General features: G+C 43.2%; 4 protein-coding genes across 6 annotated transcripts; all 4 read right to left on the bottom strand.

The window, feature by feature from the left end:
• Positions 1–117: 117 nt before the first annotated feature.
• LOC104448489 (homeobox-leucine zipper protein ATHB-52-like) lies at positions 118–1,065 on the bottom strand. The gene has a single exon (XM_010062326.3). It carries the CDS (start codon positions 900–902, stop codon positions 321–323), a length of 582 nt encoding a protein of 193 aa, XP_010060628.2. The 5' UTR covers positions 903–1,065; the 3' UTR covers positions 118–320.
• Positions 1,066–3,765: 2,700 nt separating this feature from the next.
• LOC104448488 (uncharacterized protein At4g28440) lies at positions 3,766–6,989 on the bottom strand. Its single transcript, XM_010062325.3, has 2 exons — positions 6,489–6,989; positions 3,766–4,162 (listed from the first exon to the last, which is right to left on the bottom strand). The coding sequence occupies exons 1-2, from the start codon at positions 6,766–6,768 to the stop codon at positions 3,972–3,974; spliced, it is 471 nt and encodes a 156-aa protein (XP_010060627.2). The 5' UTR covers positions 6,769–6,989; the 3' UTR covers positions 3,766–3,971.
• An 830-nt stretch (positions 6,990–7,819) lies between these two features.
• Positions 7,820–10,439, bottom strand: LOC104448487 (D-amino-acid transaminase, chloroplastic). Its single transcript, XM_010062324.3, has 5 exons — positions 10,186–10,439; positions 10,026–10,087; positions 9,165–9,340; positions 8,367–9,040; positions 7,820–8,075 (listed from the first exon to the last, which is right to left on the bottom strand). The coding sequence occupies exons 1-5, from the start codon at positions 10,220–10,222 to the stop codon at positions 7,978–7,980; spliced, it is 1,047 nt and encodes a 348-aa protein (XP_010060626.2). The 5' UTR covers positions 10,223–10,439; the 3' UTR covers positions 7,820–7,977.
• Positions 10,440–11,558: 1,119 nt separating this feature from the next.
• On the bottom strand, positions 11,559–17,805 carry LOC104448486 (probable aminotransferase TAT2). Of its 3 annotated transcripts, none has more exons than XM_018876712.2 (8): positions 17,723–17,805; positions 14,409–14,838; positions 13,575–13,914; positions 13,263–13,481; positions 13,060–13,119; positions 12,402–12,557; positions 12,218–12,311; positions 11,559–11,885 (listed from the first exon to the last, which is right to left on the bottom strand). In XM_018876712.2, the coding sequence occupies exons 2-8, from the start codon at positions 14,660–14,662 to the stop codon at positions 11,767–11,769; spliced, it is 1,242 nt and encodes a 413-aa protein (XP_018732257.2). In that variant the 5' UTR covers positions 14,663–14,838; positions 17,723–17,805; the 3' UTR covers positions 11,559–11,766. The 3 variants fall into 3 exon arrangements, with proteins under 3 accessions (XP_018732257.2, XP_010060625.2, XP_010060624.2); XM_010062323.3 differs by lacking the exon at positions 17,723–17,805 and adding an exon at positions 14,971–15,122; XM_010062322.3 differs by lacking the exon at positions 17,723–17,805 and having other exon boundaries at positions 14,409–15,122.
• Between the last annotated feature and the right edge of the window lie 1,944 nt (positions 17,806–19,749).

Below are 19,749 nucleotides of genomic sequence, written 5' to 3'. Positions count from 1 at the left end.
GCGTTTTATGGGTGAGTCATAAGTCATTGATATCACCACATGTAAAATTAAGTAAAATTAAATATCGGTGATGTCTATATTTATAACCTATTATGTATTAATTGAAAGAGTCCTTCGTGAAATTGAAAATGACAATGACTATATTTCCAATGACTAAATTTCCAAGTATGCGAAAAACCTGTCACGAGAAGATTTGGCAAAGTCATACATGAAAACAACCTTTCTTTCCGATAGAAGATAATTTCATCAAGAGAACATTGGTGAATATGGTCCGACATTAATTACGTTATGATCAACTTGGACAATCCATCTCTCTCCCCTCAATCCAGGCGCGACCCGCCATTAGTCAACATCCAACAGGCATAGAGATCGTCGTCGTCGCCATCCTCCATTGGCAAGACCTTATTGCCATCGTCCCATTGGCACCAATTCACCTCGCCCTCATTGCACAGACGGCTCATCGGAACCTCGGGAGCGGCGCCGTTGCTGCCCTCTCTGTGGTTCTGGCCTTTGCCACAAGCGGTGTCGAGCATCTCCCAAGCCCTCTCGAGCTCCTGGCGGAGCGACGCGACCTCCTGCTCGAGCTTCCGCCTCTCAGCCAGCACGTCCTCGAGCTCGAGCTTGAGGGCGCCACAGTCGAGCTCGAGGGTCTGTGTCCGCCATCGGGCGCGCCGGTTCTGGTACCAGATGGCGACCTGCCGAGGCGGGATGCCTAGCTCGGCCGCGAGCTGGAGCTTGCGGTCCGGGTCAAGCTTCTTGTGGGAGGCGAAGCTCCGATCCAGGAGCCTCACTTGGTCGGGAGCGAGCCTCTTTGTCCTGACCTGTTTGGACGGCGACAAGGAGGGCTGTTGCTGCTTCTGTTTTGGCTTCGGGTGAGGATGTTGAGCATGGAAAAACTCCATCTTTTAGGACCCAAAACGACACATGAAGAGGCTCGGGGTGACTAGAGTTGGATATGGGTTCTGCACTTTTTCATGTCTTATATAAGGATCTGGATTGCAGATGCAAGTTTAGCCAACATGATACGAAAATGAGAATGTAAGAGAGAGAGAAGACCTTTGGCGGGGGCTGACTTCATGTTCCGGCTGGATCACTTGTTGTTCACGTGGGCTTGGTCCTACCCTTGGAAAGGGCAACCGCATTATCCTGTCCTTTTTTTTTTTTTTTAATGTTGCATTATGTTTTTAATTATGTGAGTTAAATTCCACATGCGCATGAACTTATACGGAAGCTCGGTCTCATTTTGGCTAAGGTTGTGGGGGTTATTATATGTTCGGAGCGTCTCATCAGGATAAGCTTCAATATTGGCCGGTGCATATCCTCGTTCGGCAACTTCATATAGACGCGTGCAATCATAAGGTGCGTTCTTAGTAAAGAATCCTGAGATCTTTGATCACGATATGACAGCGGCATATATTCCATACAAGTCATTCGGGTGTGTTGCATGCGCATGTCTCGGGAGAATAGAAATTATAAACCTCTCGAACCCGATTGGCCGGCTTCTCATTGGGTAATAATTTGACCAACTCTTCAATATCTGTTGAAGATGAGAGATTCGTGAGGATGCTCTCCAAATGGGTTTCTTTGGCTTTTGGGTCAGAGACCATGACAGGCTATGAAAAGAATTATAGAATGGATTGTTATCTATGCCTAGATTGAGGATAAATGGAAATTTTATTGATAATACCTTTTCAATTGTCGTCAATATCTTATTACGAATAATTCTGACAACTTCAGGAGAAAAAGAGGCATGTAGAGACCAGAAAAGCAATTTGAGAGGTTGCGTTCGGGGCAGCGATGAGCCAAGGAGCAGGGGCAATCAAATCGGAGAGATTGAAGCAAAGAAGCTCTTGTGCACGTGAACTGTGGTGACAGATCGCATGGTTGGATCGGGAAGGCTGTGCATCAATACTGACTGGAAAGCAGCAGGAGTTGATGATCTAAACAAAGTTTGGCCCACGCTCATCATTCCGTTTCTTGATGTGGAAATCTTAGGGGGGATGAAGCTTGGGAATGTACATTGTACATGTACTTCCTTTTCTAAATTTGGCAAAAATCACATCCCTCGACCCCAGGTGTCGACCCATCAGCTAAAACATATAATAAAAGAGGTCCCTCTAGGGGCTCAGCAACAAGGAGGAACCTGTCCTCTATCATCCTATTCCTCACCAAGTTTTGGAGCCCTTTCGTGACTATGGTGCTTTTGTGTTCCATCTAGAATGTGAGGAGTAATAATGACACCGACGAAACAGAAGTTTAAAAGTCCCACACCTTAAAATTAGGTTTTAATTTATCAAATGACGACCTCAAACTTTAAGTCCAATCTCAATTTTACTCCAAACCGTTACTTTTTATCACAAACTTTCACTTTAATCTCCCTCCGTCCAAAAAACAAACTCATTTTGAGGTTTATGATGAACTTGCATTTATGAATAAAACATATTCACATAAAACCTTTTAAAATTTACTCATTTTTACAATTCTAAACTACAATAGTTGTCCAAACGCCATATTAAAGCTTAATTGATTCTCTACTCTAGGTCAATGTCTAATGAAGTGTCAACAGACAATATTGATCACCCCCACATTTTCAATTGTCCATGTATTTTATTCAGGAATGCTGATGAAACTCTATTCCATTAATGAATTTCTTCATCCTGATCTCTGAAAAAGTCACTGATACAAGCTATGAGGTATACCTTACGAGTGCATGATACAAGCTATGAGGCATAGCTTACAGGTGCACGAATCACAGAATTTAGGTATTAAATAAGACAGCTTCATCCAGTGTATTCGTACGGTGTCTTCGTATGGTATATACATGAATTTAAAGATTATAGAGCCAACTTATTTGACCAATAAACGTATTATTGTTGATGTCAACATTTGGACCCTTTACAAGGATTGCCACTTCTAAATTCATTTGTCAATTCATTTGTCATGGTCATGAGGTTCCCCAATCAAGGGACTCTGTATGATCGAGAAAAGGCCTCTCCAGATCACCCAAGATTTTCATAAGGTCACCTAGGGTTTCCACAAGAGCTTCTAGAACATTCCCAAAGATGAGCGAGATAGTAATTGCGTTAAAGATCTAGAACTCTCTCAACATAAATACCAATAGGTGGTAGATTAGAAGTTACGATCCCGTCCGCCGGATCAAAAGACGGATCGAAAGATGATCAATGCTTGTAATCCAAGAGTCTCAAGTATAAGAAGGGATTCCCTCCCCTCATTGTATCTATCCAACCATTTCACAATCCAAATTCTATTCTCTCATTCTCTCGTTCAGAGTTCACTCTAGAAATCGATCTCAAGTAAAGCTTGGCTTGGCTTAGGCACTCCAATGATCCCAAGCGATCCAAGAGAGCCTAAATCGTGACATACTCTCGATCCCAAACGATCGGCCCGACACATGCATGTAACCAGATTTTTGGGTCTATTTGAAACTTTCAGATTCAGATTAAAATATTAGGACAAGTTCCATGGGAAATGATAAGGAATCTGTTAATGCACTTACTGACCGACGCCCCAGATTTATAATAGTGTATCCATCATGGGAAAAGAACAGGTGTGCATGTTTGATTAATCCTAGTTATATAACCAAATCCATAACAAACCTACATGTTTGGCTCACTACATCAAGAATTTGTGATTGCATTATTGGATTCATCGCAGAAATGTATTCACCACGTTGATATTGAGCATGAAAGTTCAGGTTAGCGTTATACGGCATCGATCATAATGCAGAGTCATGTATAGAAGGTATAGAAGGAAGGATTCACTAGTAAAATCCAAATCTAGACCCTGGAAATTAGAAACCTTCCCACTCCGTCATTGTCAAAGTAGAATCTCGGACATAAAAGTAGAAAAATAGTACAGCATATCGGCATATATCGGGAAACTATAATACGAAACTGACTATAACAACCTAAGAAATTCTTAAGTATGACGATGCTGCAATCAGATATCAACTACTCGTCCGCAACATTTACCAGCTCATATTCAATCATGGAGAGATTGTTGTCCTCCTTTACTGTGAAATCTGCAGGTTCTGTGACTTCGACACGGCCCCATTTATCAACTGCTAGCCTCATTGAACCCTTGAACATATCGATCTTTGCATTGCGCAAAATCACAGTAGCACCAGTCTTCAACAAATCAACTGCACATTTAATAAAGGTATAAGGAACTCACTATAGAGGGGGTAGGATCAGTTATATTATATAAGATGGATGTATTATCACATTCCCTGCTCATATTTATAAACTTTAGCAATATCATCAGATGGATCGAAAATTGTGAAACAGAGAAATTCACTGCAAAACCAAGCAACCAACAGAGAGCCTGAGAAGTAAATCATTGTACTTTTCTAGTGAAAATAAAGCCCTGCTGAATCCAAAAAGTGATCAACAAAATTGGACATTAAGAAAGCATCTGAGTAAGGCAACCGAAACTGCAACAAAGTCATGAAGGAAAAAAAGAAAAACACAACTTTTAATAGCTTTTGAAATGTTATATGACCAGCTTAATGTAACACTTATATACAAAGGCTATAGCCATGAGAAAAACATACCTCTCTTTTCTCATTTGTTTTAAGTAAATATGATCAGTCTCACTCTAATATCCAAGAAAAAGTTTGGTAAGTCCACTTTGCCAAACTAATAAAATGTACTGAACCTTCACCAATCAAATTTGAAGTTTTTTAATACGAGGTAAAGATCACAGAGTCTTCATGTGGACACAAACTGCTGGACTGCACAGAACATTGTGATTTGGGTACTTGCAAGGGATTCCCGAGGAAAGACTTGTCATGATTAAAAATGGATGCTCACTATATATTCTCCTATATAAAAAGAGTACATGTACTTAAGTTCATGTGTATCAAAAGATGTATAATCATGTCCCATGAAAGCACTACGACAAACTCTATTAAGTCAAGTGCCTATGAAATTCAGCAAAAAATTACACAGAAGGAATCAAAGAAAGTTGGGATATCAGAAACAGAAAATGATATTATACCCCTTGTACTAGGTTTCTGTTTCTTTCAAAATTTGGAGACTAATGGAAAATGACATTAGACCAATCCTAGATCATTTTTCTAGTGACCCGGAAAGTATAACTATTGAATAAGTCCTTCAACATACTCCATTTTGCTCAATAGTAATAAATGAATTATTTTATGTGCAAGCAAAAATTATTGCGCAAACTCTATACTCCATGGTCAGCGCCTATCTGTGCCATTAAAAAGTAAGCCCATTTAGGCCTCACACAATCTGAGAAGGCAAAACAACAGTATCAAATCAATCAAATTGGAGCAAATCGAGCATTTCAATTGTTCACATCAAATGTGAATGAATGGTTCTGGCTTTCTTGTTTTGATTTTTCAACTTCACTCAACTTAGGGAGGACATGCCACATGGTTTTGCAGACCTTAATTTTCAGACATCTTTTAGTCAAAATAATTGCTTCACTTAGGTCCATCAATATGGACAAGCTAGAGGGATCAAACATACATAAGTATCTCATAGTGTGTGGAGAGTTTCTTTGTTGATCACAGGTAGTAGCACAGAAATTATAGGAACTCTTTCGGTTATGTAAATGGCACAATGACATCCCAGGGCTCGCAAAATGGGAAGATCAAGCAGTCTAACCGAACAAAATCTGTCCCCTCCTACTGCATTTCACAATCAAACAACTGGGCACATTTCTCTACCTTTCTCTACCCTCCTTTGCCACACAATTTGAAAACTTCTTCGCCATGGCCAATGAAAACCCCCAAAAAAAAATTCATGGCCGGCCGGCCACGTCTTCCCCTTTTTTGGGGGGAAGACCCCTTCATTTCCCTGTACCCAGCCTAGTCTACTAGGATAAGGGCGTCGCAGGGATCCAGGTGGGTTCCGAACCCCCGTGGGGGTCGTGGCCGAAGAGCCCCGTGGGGGTTTACCTCCTATTTAAACCCCTATTTTGCCCGGAGGTCCCCAGTTCAAGGCGAAGCGGACTTGCCAGGTCCGAGCTGCTGGAATATAGTGTCTTCTAAAGTGTTTGGAGCAGACTTAAGCAATGAAGAATTGGCATTATTGTTGATCATTGTCCTGACGTTGAGACACCTTCCATTTGTTGATTTGTTTAACATGTAACCATGAATTTTTTTTTGGTTACAGGTTAAACAAATCAACAAATGAAAGATATCTCAACCTTAGAAATGATCAACAACAATGCCAACTCTTCATTGCTTGAAACATGACGTCTGCTCCAAAGACTTTAGAATACACTATATTCCAGCAGCTGAACCTCAAATTCAATATCCCAGTAAAACCAGAGCAACAGCCTCAAATTTAATATCCACAATTTCCCATCTTTCTCCATTTCACGCCGAGGAATTAGAAAATCCCACCACACGAGAGAGCGAAAATCGAAAATACGCAAGCATATAAAAAAAGACGCAAATGCAGGCCCAAAAAAAAAAAAAGGAGGAGGAAAAACCGAACCTTGATCGTTCCGGGCGGTGAAGACGATGGTGCCGGTCTCGTCCCCGACGACGCACTCGGCGATCCGCGCGTGGCGGAGCTGCGAGGAAACGGGGTTAGACTCGATCACCTTGACGGTCAGGGTGTGGCCGTTGGTGCCGGGCTTGAGCTGGTCGACCTTGGTGAACACGGGCTTCCTCAGGCCGGGCTTCGCCGCGCCGGCCGGTGGGTTCTGCTGCGGCTGCGGCTGCGGCTGCGGCGGCGGCGGCGGCGGCGGCTCTTCGGGGGGCGTCGTCGCCATCGGAAGGGAGCGTCTCGGCGGTCGGCGGTAACCCTAATCGGAGGCCCGAGCGGCGATGCTGCGTGCTGTGCGGTGCGATGCGATGCGACGCGACGCGACCGATCGGATGGATGGAGATTTCTCCTCTGCGCCTCGCTTTTGTGCGTGCGAGGGAGCGAGCGTGTGCTGGGGTCTGATTCAGAAAGCGCGAGCCTCGGGGGCGACGAAAATGCTGTTTTTCGCTTTTGCTCTTTATTAGGAAAATGACCTGCTTTTAAAAATCCTCTTCTTAGGAATTAGGATTAAATACGATTACTCCATTCTTTTCTCGTGCAATATTGTAAAGTCAAAGTGAAATCATACAATTTACAATTATTGAAATGTATAAAGTTTTTTTTTTCTCTCATTTTTCGGTGCAATTTTGAAAACTTTGCTTGTAGGTAATTTGGAGAGATCAAATTAAGGGCAAGGAAATAAGATTTGGTGATGCATTTCCCACTTCACTAGTAATTTCTATAATTATGGGCTAGTTCTGTGGGTCAACGTATTCATTTGCCACTTAGCTAGTTTTGTGGATTTTCTATTAGAATGAGATGATAATTGAGATTTCATAAATAAAAAAGAAAAGTGTCATCTCATCTAATCTTTAAGAAATTCGATGTGGAATCCAGACTGCGCTTTTCAACTGTCTCCATAGCCTTGCAAGTGGTCATCTAGAGTGGCGTAGAAATGACCATGGGAAAGTTATGTTAATTTTTTCATTTGCTTAAAAAAGAATCGAATAAAAGAGCCATTACAAATTGAACGTTAGAGAGACATTGTAAATAAGTTTACTTTATCAATATTCTTAATGCTCCGATATGAACATAAAAAACAGTTTAGAAAAACGTTGATAAAATCGTAGACTGTTTAATCTAGATTAAAGGTATATTTTTCCTCTTTCATTAATCTTACTATTAATGAAATTCTAGCAAGGGCTGTTTTTGACCAATTAAGTTTTAGGGCGAAAAATTATTTAGTAATTTTAGCTTCAACTGAAAAAACCTCTCTTCTTTTTACTCTCTAAGCGGACTTTTAGAGGCAGAGCTATCCAATCTTTTATTTCCCATTCAACACAAGAACAAGGAGAACATAATACAGAAAGCTCTCCTTAAATTGCAGCAAGAAGGCTAATCAAAGGATTTAACAATCTCGACTTCGCCTCCGAGATCAGATAAAATGGAGGTTTCTCTATGCATATGGAACGCGTAACCTCTGTGTTTCCGGACCGGCCGCCATATCTTCCCAAACCAGATCCGAAAGTGCCATTGTTAGTTCTCCCACCTTCCCTGCAATGAACACAAAAAAGTACAATCTGTCAACCAAAACAGGATTCGAGAAAGGGTCTCATTCATCCATGAAGCTATCTCATTTCGTAGGATGGATTGTCTGAAGTTCTCGAAACCACTGGTGATTGATGGAGGCAGGTCCACAGTGCACAAACCTTTGAAGTCCAGCCAGTACAATTTTTATGATTGCATGGATAGACATTCAACCAAAGGGCTTCATGTTTTATCTTAACAGTATTTGCCAAAAGAAAAGTTGAAGATTGGCCAAGTAATCAGGAAAACAGAATTTACCATCTCCAATCGGTTGGTCATCCCACATGATAATTGGCAACAGGGGAAGGGTGCTTCCCACATACATCATCTCGGCTGCGCCTTTGGCTTCCTCCACAATGATATTGGCAGTTTTCACACTCTTGAGCAGCCCCTGCTCAACCAGTTTCGGAGCCAGCTGAAGAAGCCTTTTGGCGGTGCAGCCGCTGAGGATCTTATCAAATACGGGCAAGATCAGCTCTTTCTTGTGCGTTACAAAAGCCACGTTTACGTTCGGTCCTTCTGCAACATAACCTTCATCATCAACCCAAACAGAAGCGAATGCTCCCTGCTCTTCAGCTTCCAATTTGGAAAGCACGTTCGGTAGGTAATTCACATTCTTCATGGTCGCGAATAGAGGTGATTTCATGGGGATCGTGGAAGTTATGACTTTCACTCCCTCTTTGCATTGAGAGAAGTCTTCGTCGATGACCACAGCATAGAAAGCAGAGGTCGGGCAACCAGCAGGTGAGAGCAGAAAATCCCCAGGGCCAGCACTTAACCAGTATCTCAGAGTTCCTTTCTTGCATTGTGACGCCACAGTCAATTGTATGAGAATGCTTCGGAGGGTGGACTGAGAAAAAGGAGAGGAGATTTTTGCATTTGATGCTGATCTAAGGAAGCGATCCAAATGGACATCCAGTTCATAGAGGCATCTGCAGCCAATAAAGACAATATCCATATAACTAGACTTTCTCTGTGAAATTGGAAAGTTCGTCTCTCGGGATCAAAGCATTTGTATCAATATCATTTCTGCCCCAAACCATAGCCCTTGCTTACCCATCCAAAATGATTGCTGTATCAAAGACGCCATGACCTCTATGAACCATGTGATCATCAATTGGTATGACCATCATAGCTGGATCGAGTATTATTCCACCAAAAACGCTTGAATACATTGCAGGGTACGGCTGCTTTTTAACTGAACTCCACTTCTCATGCAGCTTATCGAGCAGCTGATAGAAATACCGATAAAATTGACACATGATATAGCATAAACAAGGTCAGAGGCAGTTCATCGACACTACTACAATTCAAGCAAACAAGAAGTTTATTTTGAACAGGCAATCATTGTGAGAGATGCCTCCTACATCACTGGATTCATGGTGCAGTATCATCTAACTGAAAGAACTAAATAGTGATGAGAGACCATTTGAAAGGCAAACAAATTTTCTTCAGAGTGCAAATCTTTCCCTAGGGCAGAAGTCAGTTCGCAAGAAGGTCAACAGCATTCAATAGAGATCTGTGCAAAATTTCAGTAGCTTAAACTTCGCATCCTAGTGCATAGCTGGGGAAAATAAAATTCATCACCTTATCATCAGATTCTTTGAACATGAGATCATCCTGCTATTAACATCTCATCCACAAATTGAACACTTTAGGGCAATACGGATTCATTCAGCTATTATTGCCTGGAAGAACATGTCCTGCCTAGTATTGTCTGGGCCAAAAACTGATCATCCTCGAAACAATCCCATCATTTGGCAAGTCGTTATAAAGCAGGGAAATCAATTACAATTGCCTATCCAATTGTGATTTTGATCCATTCATAAGCACCGTAACGAAAGACACTAATACACATGCACATAACTGAAAAGCGCCAAAAACCAGGATCAAGGGAAACACCATGATGGGTTTTACCTCGGATGATGACGAGAACACATGAACTTTGGAATCACCCGCATTTCCAATCTCCGAAGCATCTAAACCCCAACAAAAAAGAACATTAAAGTTCGAAACTTCACGAACAACAGACATCAGAAGGACAAAACAAACGGCTAAAGACCATAGACTCAGTTACCAGGTTTCTTGTCAGCGGAAGCGTCGCAAGAAGCCATGGCGTCAACGGGACTGAGAGAGAGAGCGAAAGACGGGGATGGACAGGAAAGGGAAACACCAGAGGAGGCAAAGCGATGGAGAGAACGAGGAGTGATCAGACCCCAATTATACGCACCTTGCTGTGCATTTTTCAAATGGGTACAATCCAAAAGTCAGTCAGCCGCGTCACTTCTTTTTGTCTCCGCGCTATTGGAGAGAATACTGAAAACGCTCGAATGAAACGCACGCGAAGGACGGGATTAGGTGGCTTTATCTTGTTTTATATGCTCTGCTTTTAGCCAGTGTTTGGCGGGGGCATCACGCAAGGGAGAGAGCGTCCATCGAGATCATGATGATCGCACTGACACTAGCGTTTCGAGATCAAAAGTCATTCCACGAAAAGTTCTACGTAGGTTTCGGAGACGTATGCACGAACAGCAGTTGCCTTAAGGAGAGTGAAAAAAGCAGTGAAGCGATGAAAAGCGTTGGCAGTGAAGGGAAAACCCATTTGTCTGCATTGGGGAGGAGAAGAAAAGGACACGAAAGAGGACGAATTTCCGACGGCATGAACTGGTGGGTGATTTGCGTTGTCTTTCGCTGCCGTCGCCTAGTGGCCCAACACACGTTCGCTTGAAACGAAACTCTCCACTTGGATCAGCATCCCCACAAAAGAATACAAGCACAAAGGACAGCGGATTCCCTTCCTGCTCTATTTTTTACGAAAAAATGACATAATTAATCATTAATAGTTTAATATGCAATTCCGAATCTTAATTTTTAATTTGGTCGTATGGTCCCTAAACTTTGATTTATTATTCAATGTTTTTGTGAACTTTAATTTATTTAATGCGATTAATGAATTATTGATAAATATTCAATATGATCGTTAAATAATTTTCAATGATTATATCGTACATTTATCAATAGTTCAAGAATTATACTGAATAAATTGAAAATTTAGAGATGATAGTGAATGTTAGATCAAAGTTTACAAATCACATTAACAAATTGAAAGTTCAAAGGCGATAATGCATAATAGACCAAAGTTCAAAAATCATTTGAGCTATTATTCTTACTTTTATGGGGAGTTTGCTTAACCTTTATAGCTTGCTAGGTGTGCTAGTCCTTTTCAGTTTTCGGTCGAAGTGCTAGGATTCTTTTACCTGTAACCATATAGCCCCCTTGCAGTAGAAAAACACCATCTAGACAGATCAAGAAAGCGTGCTTCTTAAGTTGATTAAGTGCACCGCTCGATACGATCGCTTTCAACCCTGTCGGGGGTTGAGCAATTTCTTGTTCTGGATCACGCGCCAGGACCCGAATGGACAACGATGCCTAGCCGAACAACCAGAGGGATAACTTAATGCCCAATAAGACCGACGTGAATAAATTTTAATATGAACATGTGAGATTCACAAAGTCTCATACACATTTGAACTGGTTGATTGCATATATTTCGGCTATGGATATGAGGGAGATCGAGAAACCCTTTTATTTCCCTAACCCTACAGGCTTAGTGTATTCAGATCTTCTAATCTGCTTATTGTCTCGTCCTTTGCTGTTTCTATACTTGCTTGGCATATCTCTGGCAGAACGACTTGATCCTTCCAAGGCCTTCTTCGAGAGATGGTGGATCGGCCGCGAAAGTGATGCGGACCCAATCTTTCAAGCCCACGGCAAGTCCTGCGAAACAGAGAATTTCCATGCCGTCAATGATACAGTTCAGCACCTGGGTTATGTCAGATGAATGTCTTGCAGAGGTCAAAAACCATAAAGCTAAAATGTCAATTCACTTCAAAAGGCAGATTTTCTCTACTGATCTGTGTGCAATCTCGAGTATGAGCTTCAAAAGATATGCAGGGTTTCAAAGCTATCTAGGAAAAGAACAGTTTTCATCCTTCAATTGCAAATAAGTATGTTAAGGAACCAAGGATCATGATGCTCTTTCAAACTAAAGATGAATTCCGCAATATTACGACAGATATGCAAAGGTTCTCTGTCATTAGTTATCATACCTGGAAGGATGATAACCGATTCCTCCTTGGCCAGCTTGAAGCAGAAGTCGATATCATCGCTGATGTCTTCCAATAGCGAAAGATTCAGCTTTACCTGCCCAGAGGAAAATAATTTTTTCAAGTCATGCACATTTAGCAGCATCAGGTGTTAGCCGCGTTAGAGCATCTAAGAATTTGGCCTCACCATCATAGCCATAGATCCCTTAGGTTTATCTGGACAAGTAAGGCAGGGAATCTCACTGATCCGACTGCAACAAATATCCGCAGTCAGTCTCAGCATGTCGATGTTTTTCTTGAAGAAAGCCTCATCGGTTCTCTCGATGATTTGAGGAACCGCTGCCTGGAATAATAAGCAATGGAAAAGATAGGGAACATAAGTCGTCAGATTTTTCATAAGGTCGGCGGAATTCACAATTGGCCCAAGAAAGCAGAAAGGCCTAGCCTCATTTAGAGGTTTATGTTGAAGTTTTCCATGAAAATTGTATATTCACAGTAAAAAGACAGATCCTTTTTATGCAAGGCATGACCACAATTATGTATTTGGAATAGTAACAGATTAGATTATGCTTCACTTGGGAATGAGTAGGAGGCATTGCATATCTCCCTCAGTATGCTTTAGTATGCATCTCTGTTGTTCTTTTGCCTAACCTTACCCGGTGAAATACATTAACTACGAAAAAAAACATCTATTTCTCTGCATATTCAACTGTTTAGCTGGCACAAAACAGCTTTCACTCTGGGGTAGGAGTTGCATCATGATATCAATTTGAGCCATCATATGTAAATTAGTATGCTCGCCGGTCAATAATCAAAATTGTGGATATATCTGTTTGGAATCAAACCTGGATGAAAGTTGATGGGCCTCCCAATATGTCAAAATACTTCTTGATGCGCTCAACAACCTAAGTGAAGAGAAGGCGGTAAAGGAGAAGTCAATAATTGCAAAGAAATGGATAATCAACTTTATGCAAGAGCTCTTAGAAATTGTAAATCCGAAAGCTAGGAAGGCAAGGGGGTGCACCCGCCACACACAGGCGCATGATACCTTGGGTTTCCTGAACATGCCACTGGGATCACTTGTCACGAACCAGCCGAGTCTCCACCCAGGTACAATCCATCTTTTGGACAGAGAACCGAGAGTGAGAACAGGGACGATCCTCCCATATCGTCCCATCGGCACGAATGGGGTGTCCCCAAAAGCAAGGTGCCCATAAACTTCATCAGCAATCACAAGGATTTTCAGCTTCTCTGCAGTTTCTGCTATCTAATTTCAATGCAAAAAAGGTCAATTCAGTCGAAATCATTTTAAAGCAATGCAATGGCAGTTAAAGCTAAATTGTAAGCAATTGACACTGACCTCCCTCAGATGTTGATCAGTGTACACGTTCCCACAAGGATTTCCCGGGTTGATAATTACCATTGCCACTGTGTTCCGATCTGCTAAAGTTTGTATAGCATCGAGATCAACCTCCCAACTTTTGTTGGGGAGGAGATCATAATGCCGAACTTCAATGTGTCTAAAAGCAGCACAAAGTTCATAAATCGGGAAACCAGGCCTTGGAAGCAGTACGTTCGCTCCTGGTCTAGCAAGCATTGCCAATGCAACATCTATTGCTTGCGTGCAACCGGATGTAACGAACACGTCATCGGACGATAACTTGTATGGGAGATCACAAGACAAGTACTCGGCGATTGCTCTGCCAAAGTGAAACATGCATTAATGAGTCAATGTCTCAGCTTCTTATACGAATCTTTCAAAGACATATGCCAATCGAGAAGTCAGTTTCTTCCATGCCCAGAAGACTGAAGAAATTTCAGCTGATCGAATGAAGCTGGGATTGTTCAAACCCATTTGAGTTTCAGACAAATTCCGACTGGGACTTAAAAGACTCGACTAAACAACATCCCCAAGAGGACATGCAAACCGTACATCATGCGTGCGCCGACCCACAACTTATGAGAACTGCGGAACTAAAATTAGCTGCAAAAACACAAGTTTTCCACAAAATTAGATTGCAGTGGCAGGAACGAGTGAACAGAAACTCGGCTTCTTGCTGATTGCAATCTGCAACCCTGACCAATGTATTGAACTGATAATCGCATGCCCACTCGAAACTATTACCCCGGACATGAAAGTAATCTCAGCGATTGAAAATTTAGCTATTGAAAACGACAATTCGTGACAGATCACCTTCTTGTCTGGGGAAGACCAACGGTGGGCGAATAGCCATTGAACTTCTGCGACTGAAGAGCGTCCACCACGGCGTCCTCGGCCACCCGCGTGGTGCGGAAGCACGTGTAAGCAGAAGGGTCGCCCATGCCCAGCGAAACCACCCTCTTGCCGTTGCCCGTTTCGACGTTCTCCATCAGCAAGCCGAGGATGCCCTTGATGGTGATGCGCGAAGGCGCCTCTACTTCGTGGTTCGCGTTTCCTGCGCCCTCCATTTTCTCTCGTTCCCCTTTTCTCCCGCTTCGACCCGCTCTCGTTTTCCTCTGTTTTCTCGAGGTTCTCGAGGCCGGGATTTATGAAGAGACGGAGAGTCAGAGAGACAGAGAGATGACCAAGTGGGGCGATTGGCTTAGTGCGTTGAAAGCCACATGTTGGGCATTCTCCTTATTTCCTGCATGAGAACAAAAAAGGTTGGCTCGGAGACGTGTCTCGTCGAGAGCAGAGAAAAAACAGAGCAAGGAGGTAGAAATTGGCAAGAAAACGGGAAAGAAACAAGAGATCTCCATCAAGAAGTAGCTTTCACCACTTCAGCCGTCAAAGATTGCCCATTCGCCCGGTGCAGACGCGATGGGACTCTGCGTGCACATACTCGCCGTCGGATGCTCTGCTCGGTTCTGGAGATCGGGTCGTCGCAAGAAACGAGGCTGCGGCTGAGGCTGAGGCTGCGTTTGGTGGCCATGAGATAAGCCCCGGTTCAGTACCACTACCACCCCTGTTTTGTCGTCGTGGATAAGATATGGTCCGTGAGTCAGGCAGCCACTCGCCCCGCCTAATCCTCGATTCTCTATATACGCGGGATTGCACGTTATCTTCGTTAATCGATCTTGATACATTGTAATTGATATTGTAATATTCTGTTATCCTATGTAGTTCTTATGTAATGTCTATACATAGGAAATTTCATCACTCTCTTTGTTCTTAACTTATGCTCCGTTCGTTTCGCGGAAAATAACTTCCAGGAAAATATTTTCCTGATTTTCTGGTGTTTGGATGGCGGAAAATACACGGTCAAGAAAATATTTTCCGGTCAACGGAAAATTCCTCTTTAATCTAAAATGACTTCCTTTTTTGAAAAGAGGAAGTCATTTTCCGCAGCTCTCGCGCTCCAGCTCCTTTTTCCTTTGTTCTCGTTCTCTCTCTCTCTTTCTTGCTCTCCCTGCTGCGATGGCTTCCTTCTCCAGGATCAGCCTCCGCCCTACCCGGCCGCTCCTGCCCGCCTGCTCCGTTCGGGGCGCCGCCGCCGCCGCCACCGCGGTGCTCCGCTTCCCCTGCGGCTCAAGGCCACGCTCCGCTTCCCTGCGGCTCGAAGCCGCCGGGAGGATTCGGCTCAAGAGGGAGCACTGCGGCGCGCCCGGAGGCTCATGCGGGAGCCCGCCGTGCAGCCGCTCGTCGTGCGGTGCGAGGCTTCCGGTGGACGGGTGAGCCTCGCCGCTTGGGGCGAGCTCGCCTTGCCCCGAGCCCCGCCTCCACCGCCGGATCTCGGCGACCGATCTTGGCTCGGTCGGATCTCGGTGACCGGATCTTGGTCGGCTCGCCATCGTCCAGCGTGTGGCGGTGGAGGAAGGAGGAAGGAGGAGGAGGAAGGAGGAAGGAGAAGTAGAAGGAAAATAAAAATAAAAAATAAAAATAAAAATAAAGAAATTAGTTAATTAACGGTGGAAAATGCTTTCCACTCAAAATTTAAGTTTCCACCGAACACCGGAAAATATATACCATTTTCCCTGCACTTCCGAAATATTTTTCTGAGATTTTCCATTTTCCGTGAAACGAACGCATATGCATTAGATATCTTTATTATTCTATAACTATTTTGTAATAAAAGTCCCGCCACGTGCTCCACGTTCTTTGTGGGGAACTTTCTTTTTTTATTTCCAAACGAGGCCGGGACCCGCAATGTTCATGCCCATCCCTAACGAGGACGCAACACGGTCCGTTTCGAGTTGTTCAACCTTGATCCAGACTAGATCCAGCGCGGCGACGATAGAGACGGCCTTGGGCTTAGACATGGAGGGCGAGAAACTCATGTTGGTATATAAAATCTTTCCAAAAGAATATCAAACTTTCAGTTTGGTAACCAACACGCGATTTCAGAATTACCGAATTGCCGAATATGATAGCCTAATGGTAATGGGGTAATACCGTCTTTTACAAAAGTCATAAACTCAAGTCACGTCGCGAGCGAATCTCTGATTTGTGGCTTGAGCATTTGTTACCTCATCTAGAGAAATTTCTTTACTTTCAGTATATCAGTGGAGTTGTAAATAATTGGCTCATACATTACTTAATAATTATGTCTCAAATCAAACATTCTATAGCAGATGTCAGATTCTTATGATAATGCCCATGAATTGTTTTGCTAATAAAAATAAAACATGAACTTGTGGCGTGACAATCCGAAACTGATCGGTGATGGTGTGTGAAGGCTACCGATGTCGCGGCTCCTATGTGACCTGTTGCACTCATTTTGTCCCGAAAGCTACTGATAAGGGACCCCTGATACGGTCGTCTGTTTCCGAGACGCATTCTCATTTTGATTGCGTGAATCACTTCTCTCATTCGTGGGCTCTCCATGTCCAACGGTGGACCATCAAGTTAGCATCCAAGGTGCATTCCGAGACAAAAGCCGTAGCGCCCGTCGTACCCATTTTCTGAAATATTAGCCGACCCTAGTTGCACGGGTTTAAATGCATATTTCGATGCTTAAATACATTAGCGCTCCTTACACGTTGGAAATCACTTACCCAGCTAGTACTTGAATCCTTAGATGTTCCTTGGAAAGCACGCGAAACTTTTGTCCAAAGAGCAAGCCGACACTTGACGACCGAGGAAGGAGAAGGGGGTGAGGCTTATAAGTTGTACTCGGACCTATCTATCTCTCTATCTATCCAGTGCCCACTCATCTATGTAGCAATTCGTTATGAAATAGTCTGGTTAATACCCGGTTTATCAAACGGAAAGATTCAAATAGTAGCTGAATGTGGCGATTTCTCTCAAAAGTCACTAGGTAATTGCCGCCCGGATCATCGAAGAAGCTAGCTAGTAGAAAGAAAGTTAAGCTTCTGTACATATAATGATGAGAACGTGTTTAGTGCATGAAACACAATCATATCTCTGTATGTAATTGGTGGTCCAAAACATATAACGTGTGATCTCTAATGGGATAAACATACATGCACTAGTGTCCAAATACTGACAGAGCAAACAAATCGAAACCCAACTCGTGCTAAGATGTTGAAATGTCTGCGCAAAAGCAAAAAGATCATTAGAGAACAGACCTGGATGAGGATGTTAGGGATGAAGGCTGTTTCAGCTAAGAACTCGCCAAGAAGAACCACCACCTCAGCTTTCAAGAAAGCAGCAGCGACTAGCGGGAGGTCTATCTCGTCGATTCGGACATCGCCTGTCCGACCGTTTATAGGAAAGAGATGCCGTCCTGGGCAAGCTCTCGTTTCGCATCTTCCAAGATAAGTCCGCTGATTAATGTTTTGTCGGCACGTCCTTGCGGGCCACCCGCACCGTCGACCCCCGTTGAATATGGAGTCCCGAAGAGATCCGCTTTTGGACGTCTCTGACTTGGAGCGTTTATCCTGCAACGCCTTCTTCCTGTCCCCGCCCATGCCTCCGTTCTTTCCCCACCATTTTTAGGAAGCACCTCGCGCGTGTATTGTATGGTCACGTAGTACGATGATAACCATGCTCGGATCAACTTTAGATTCCGTCAATCAATTATTGAAAACTCGCTTGTTGTCATGCCGGGGCGGGTGATGGAGATGCATTCCTGCTTCACTCGCTTATTAGCCCCAATCCTTTCTTATGCAATTGATGATGTGTTGTGTATTCTTTAATATAGGGGCGTGCATTGGTCATGGTCTAATTCGGAAACCGGACCAAATTAACCGGTTCTGAGTGCTTCTCTAGGTAATTTGTATGATTCCCAATCCAATTCCTTAATTGGATTGGGAATCATACACAACACAACTTATTATTATTATTATTATTATTATTATTATTATTATATTCAATAAGGGCATAAAATACAAATAATTCGTGGGAGTAATCTCCTCTCTTACTTGTAACTTTTCTTTGGTTAGTAAAAAAAAAAAGATATTATTGACAAATAAAAGATGTTCTAAATTATTTCCTTATAATAAGATATTATTGGCACCTATTTCCTTATAATACTTAGTCATCTCTGCCTTGCTGCAGTCGCACCTCCGAAAGAAACGGAGGACTTCATTCAGTGACTCCGCGATCGCCCTCTAAACGATCAGAATAATTCCCCCTCTTCCGATTGGGGTGAGGTTTGAGTCACTGAAGTCGTATTTGTATGACTTAAGTGTGACACTGTGGGAGGTGGGTCCCCACGCTAGCGTTGTCACGGGTTTACATCATCGGCCACCGGTTGTTCAGCGGTTCTCGAGTCATAAAAAAAAAAAATTATTGGCAAATAAAAAATGTCCTAAATTATTTCCTTATAATAAGATATTATGGACGTGTTGGTTCGGGCGTTCCCCCTTGTATTTGCACGACTTAAGTGTGACACCGTGGGAGGTGGATCCCCACGCTAGTGTTGTCACGGGTTTACATCACCGGTTGCCGGCTGTTCGGCAGTTCCCGAGTCATAAAAAAAAAAACAAGATATTATTGACAAATAAAAGATGTTTTAAATTATTTCCTTATGCGGAGATGAGATTGGACCGACGGAGAGCGGTTTGTTTTGTTGCAGGAGGATGCTACAGTCAGTGACAACGGCTTCCGATTTAATAGTAAAGTCTCCATCGGCATCATTCGATGGTCGCTGTCTGCGATCCTAAGCCGTGAAAAGCTCCCTTCAACCTCGAAAAGGAGAAAAACGGAAGCGACGTGCGCAGAAAGACTTTTGCAAATCTGGCTCGTCCCTTCGATGGTTGCACAGTCAAATCATGTTGCGATTTGGGGGAATTATAAAAAAGTCCTAAACCTATTACATTGTGCCAATTTAGTCCTAAACTTTTTTTGGTTAACTTAGTCCTAACTTTTTACAATTGTGTTAATTCAGTTCATCCGGCCAAAATTGGGCCCGGTCGGGTGACGTGGGACACCGGCTGGCGAACGATTTTTTAATAATTTTTGATTTTTTAATTTTTTAAAATTTTTTTTTCTTCTTTTTTTTTTCTTCCTATCTTCTTCTTCCTCCCGCACGGCACCGCCGCCACCGGCGAGGCTCGCCCCGCCCCCACTCCGCGAAGGAGAGCTCGCCCGCGATGGCGAGGCCGCCGTCGCCCGCCCAAGGCAAGGCTCGGTCTTGCCCCCATGGCGAGGT

The sequence above is a fragment of the Eucalyptus grandis genome, chromosome 6 (assembly GCF_016545825.1).
Source record: "Eucalyptus grandis isolate ANBG69807.140 chromosome 6, ASM1654582v1, whole genome shotgun sequence".
Classification (NCBI taxonomy): domain Eukaryota; kingdom Viridiplantae; phylum Streptophyta; class Magnoliopsida; order Myrtales; family Myrtaceae; genus Eucalyptus; species Eucalyptus grandis.
Note: the sequence above shows the minus strand (reverse complement) of the source record. Positions and strands in the feature narration are given on the sequence as shown.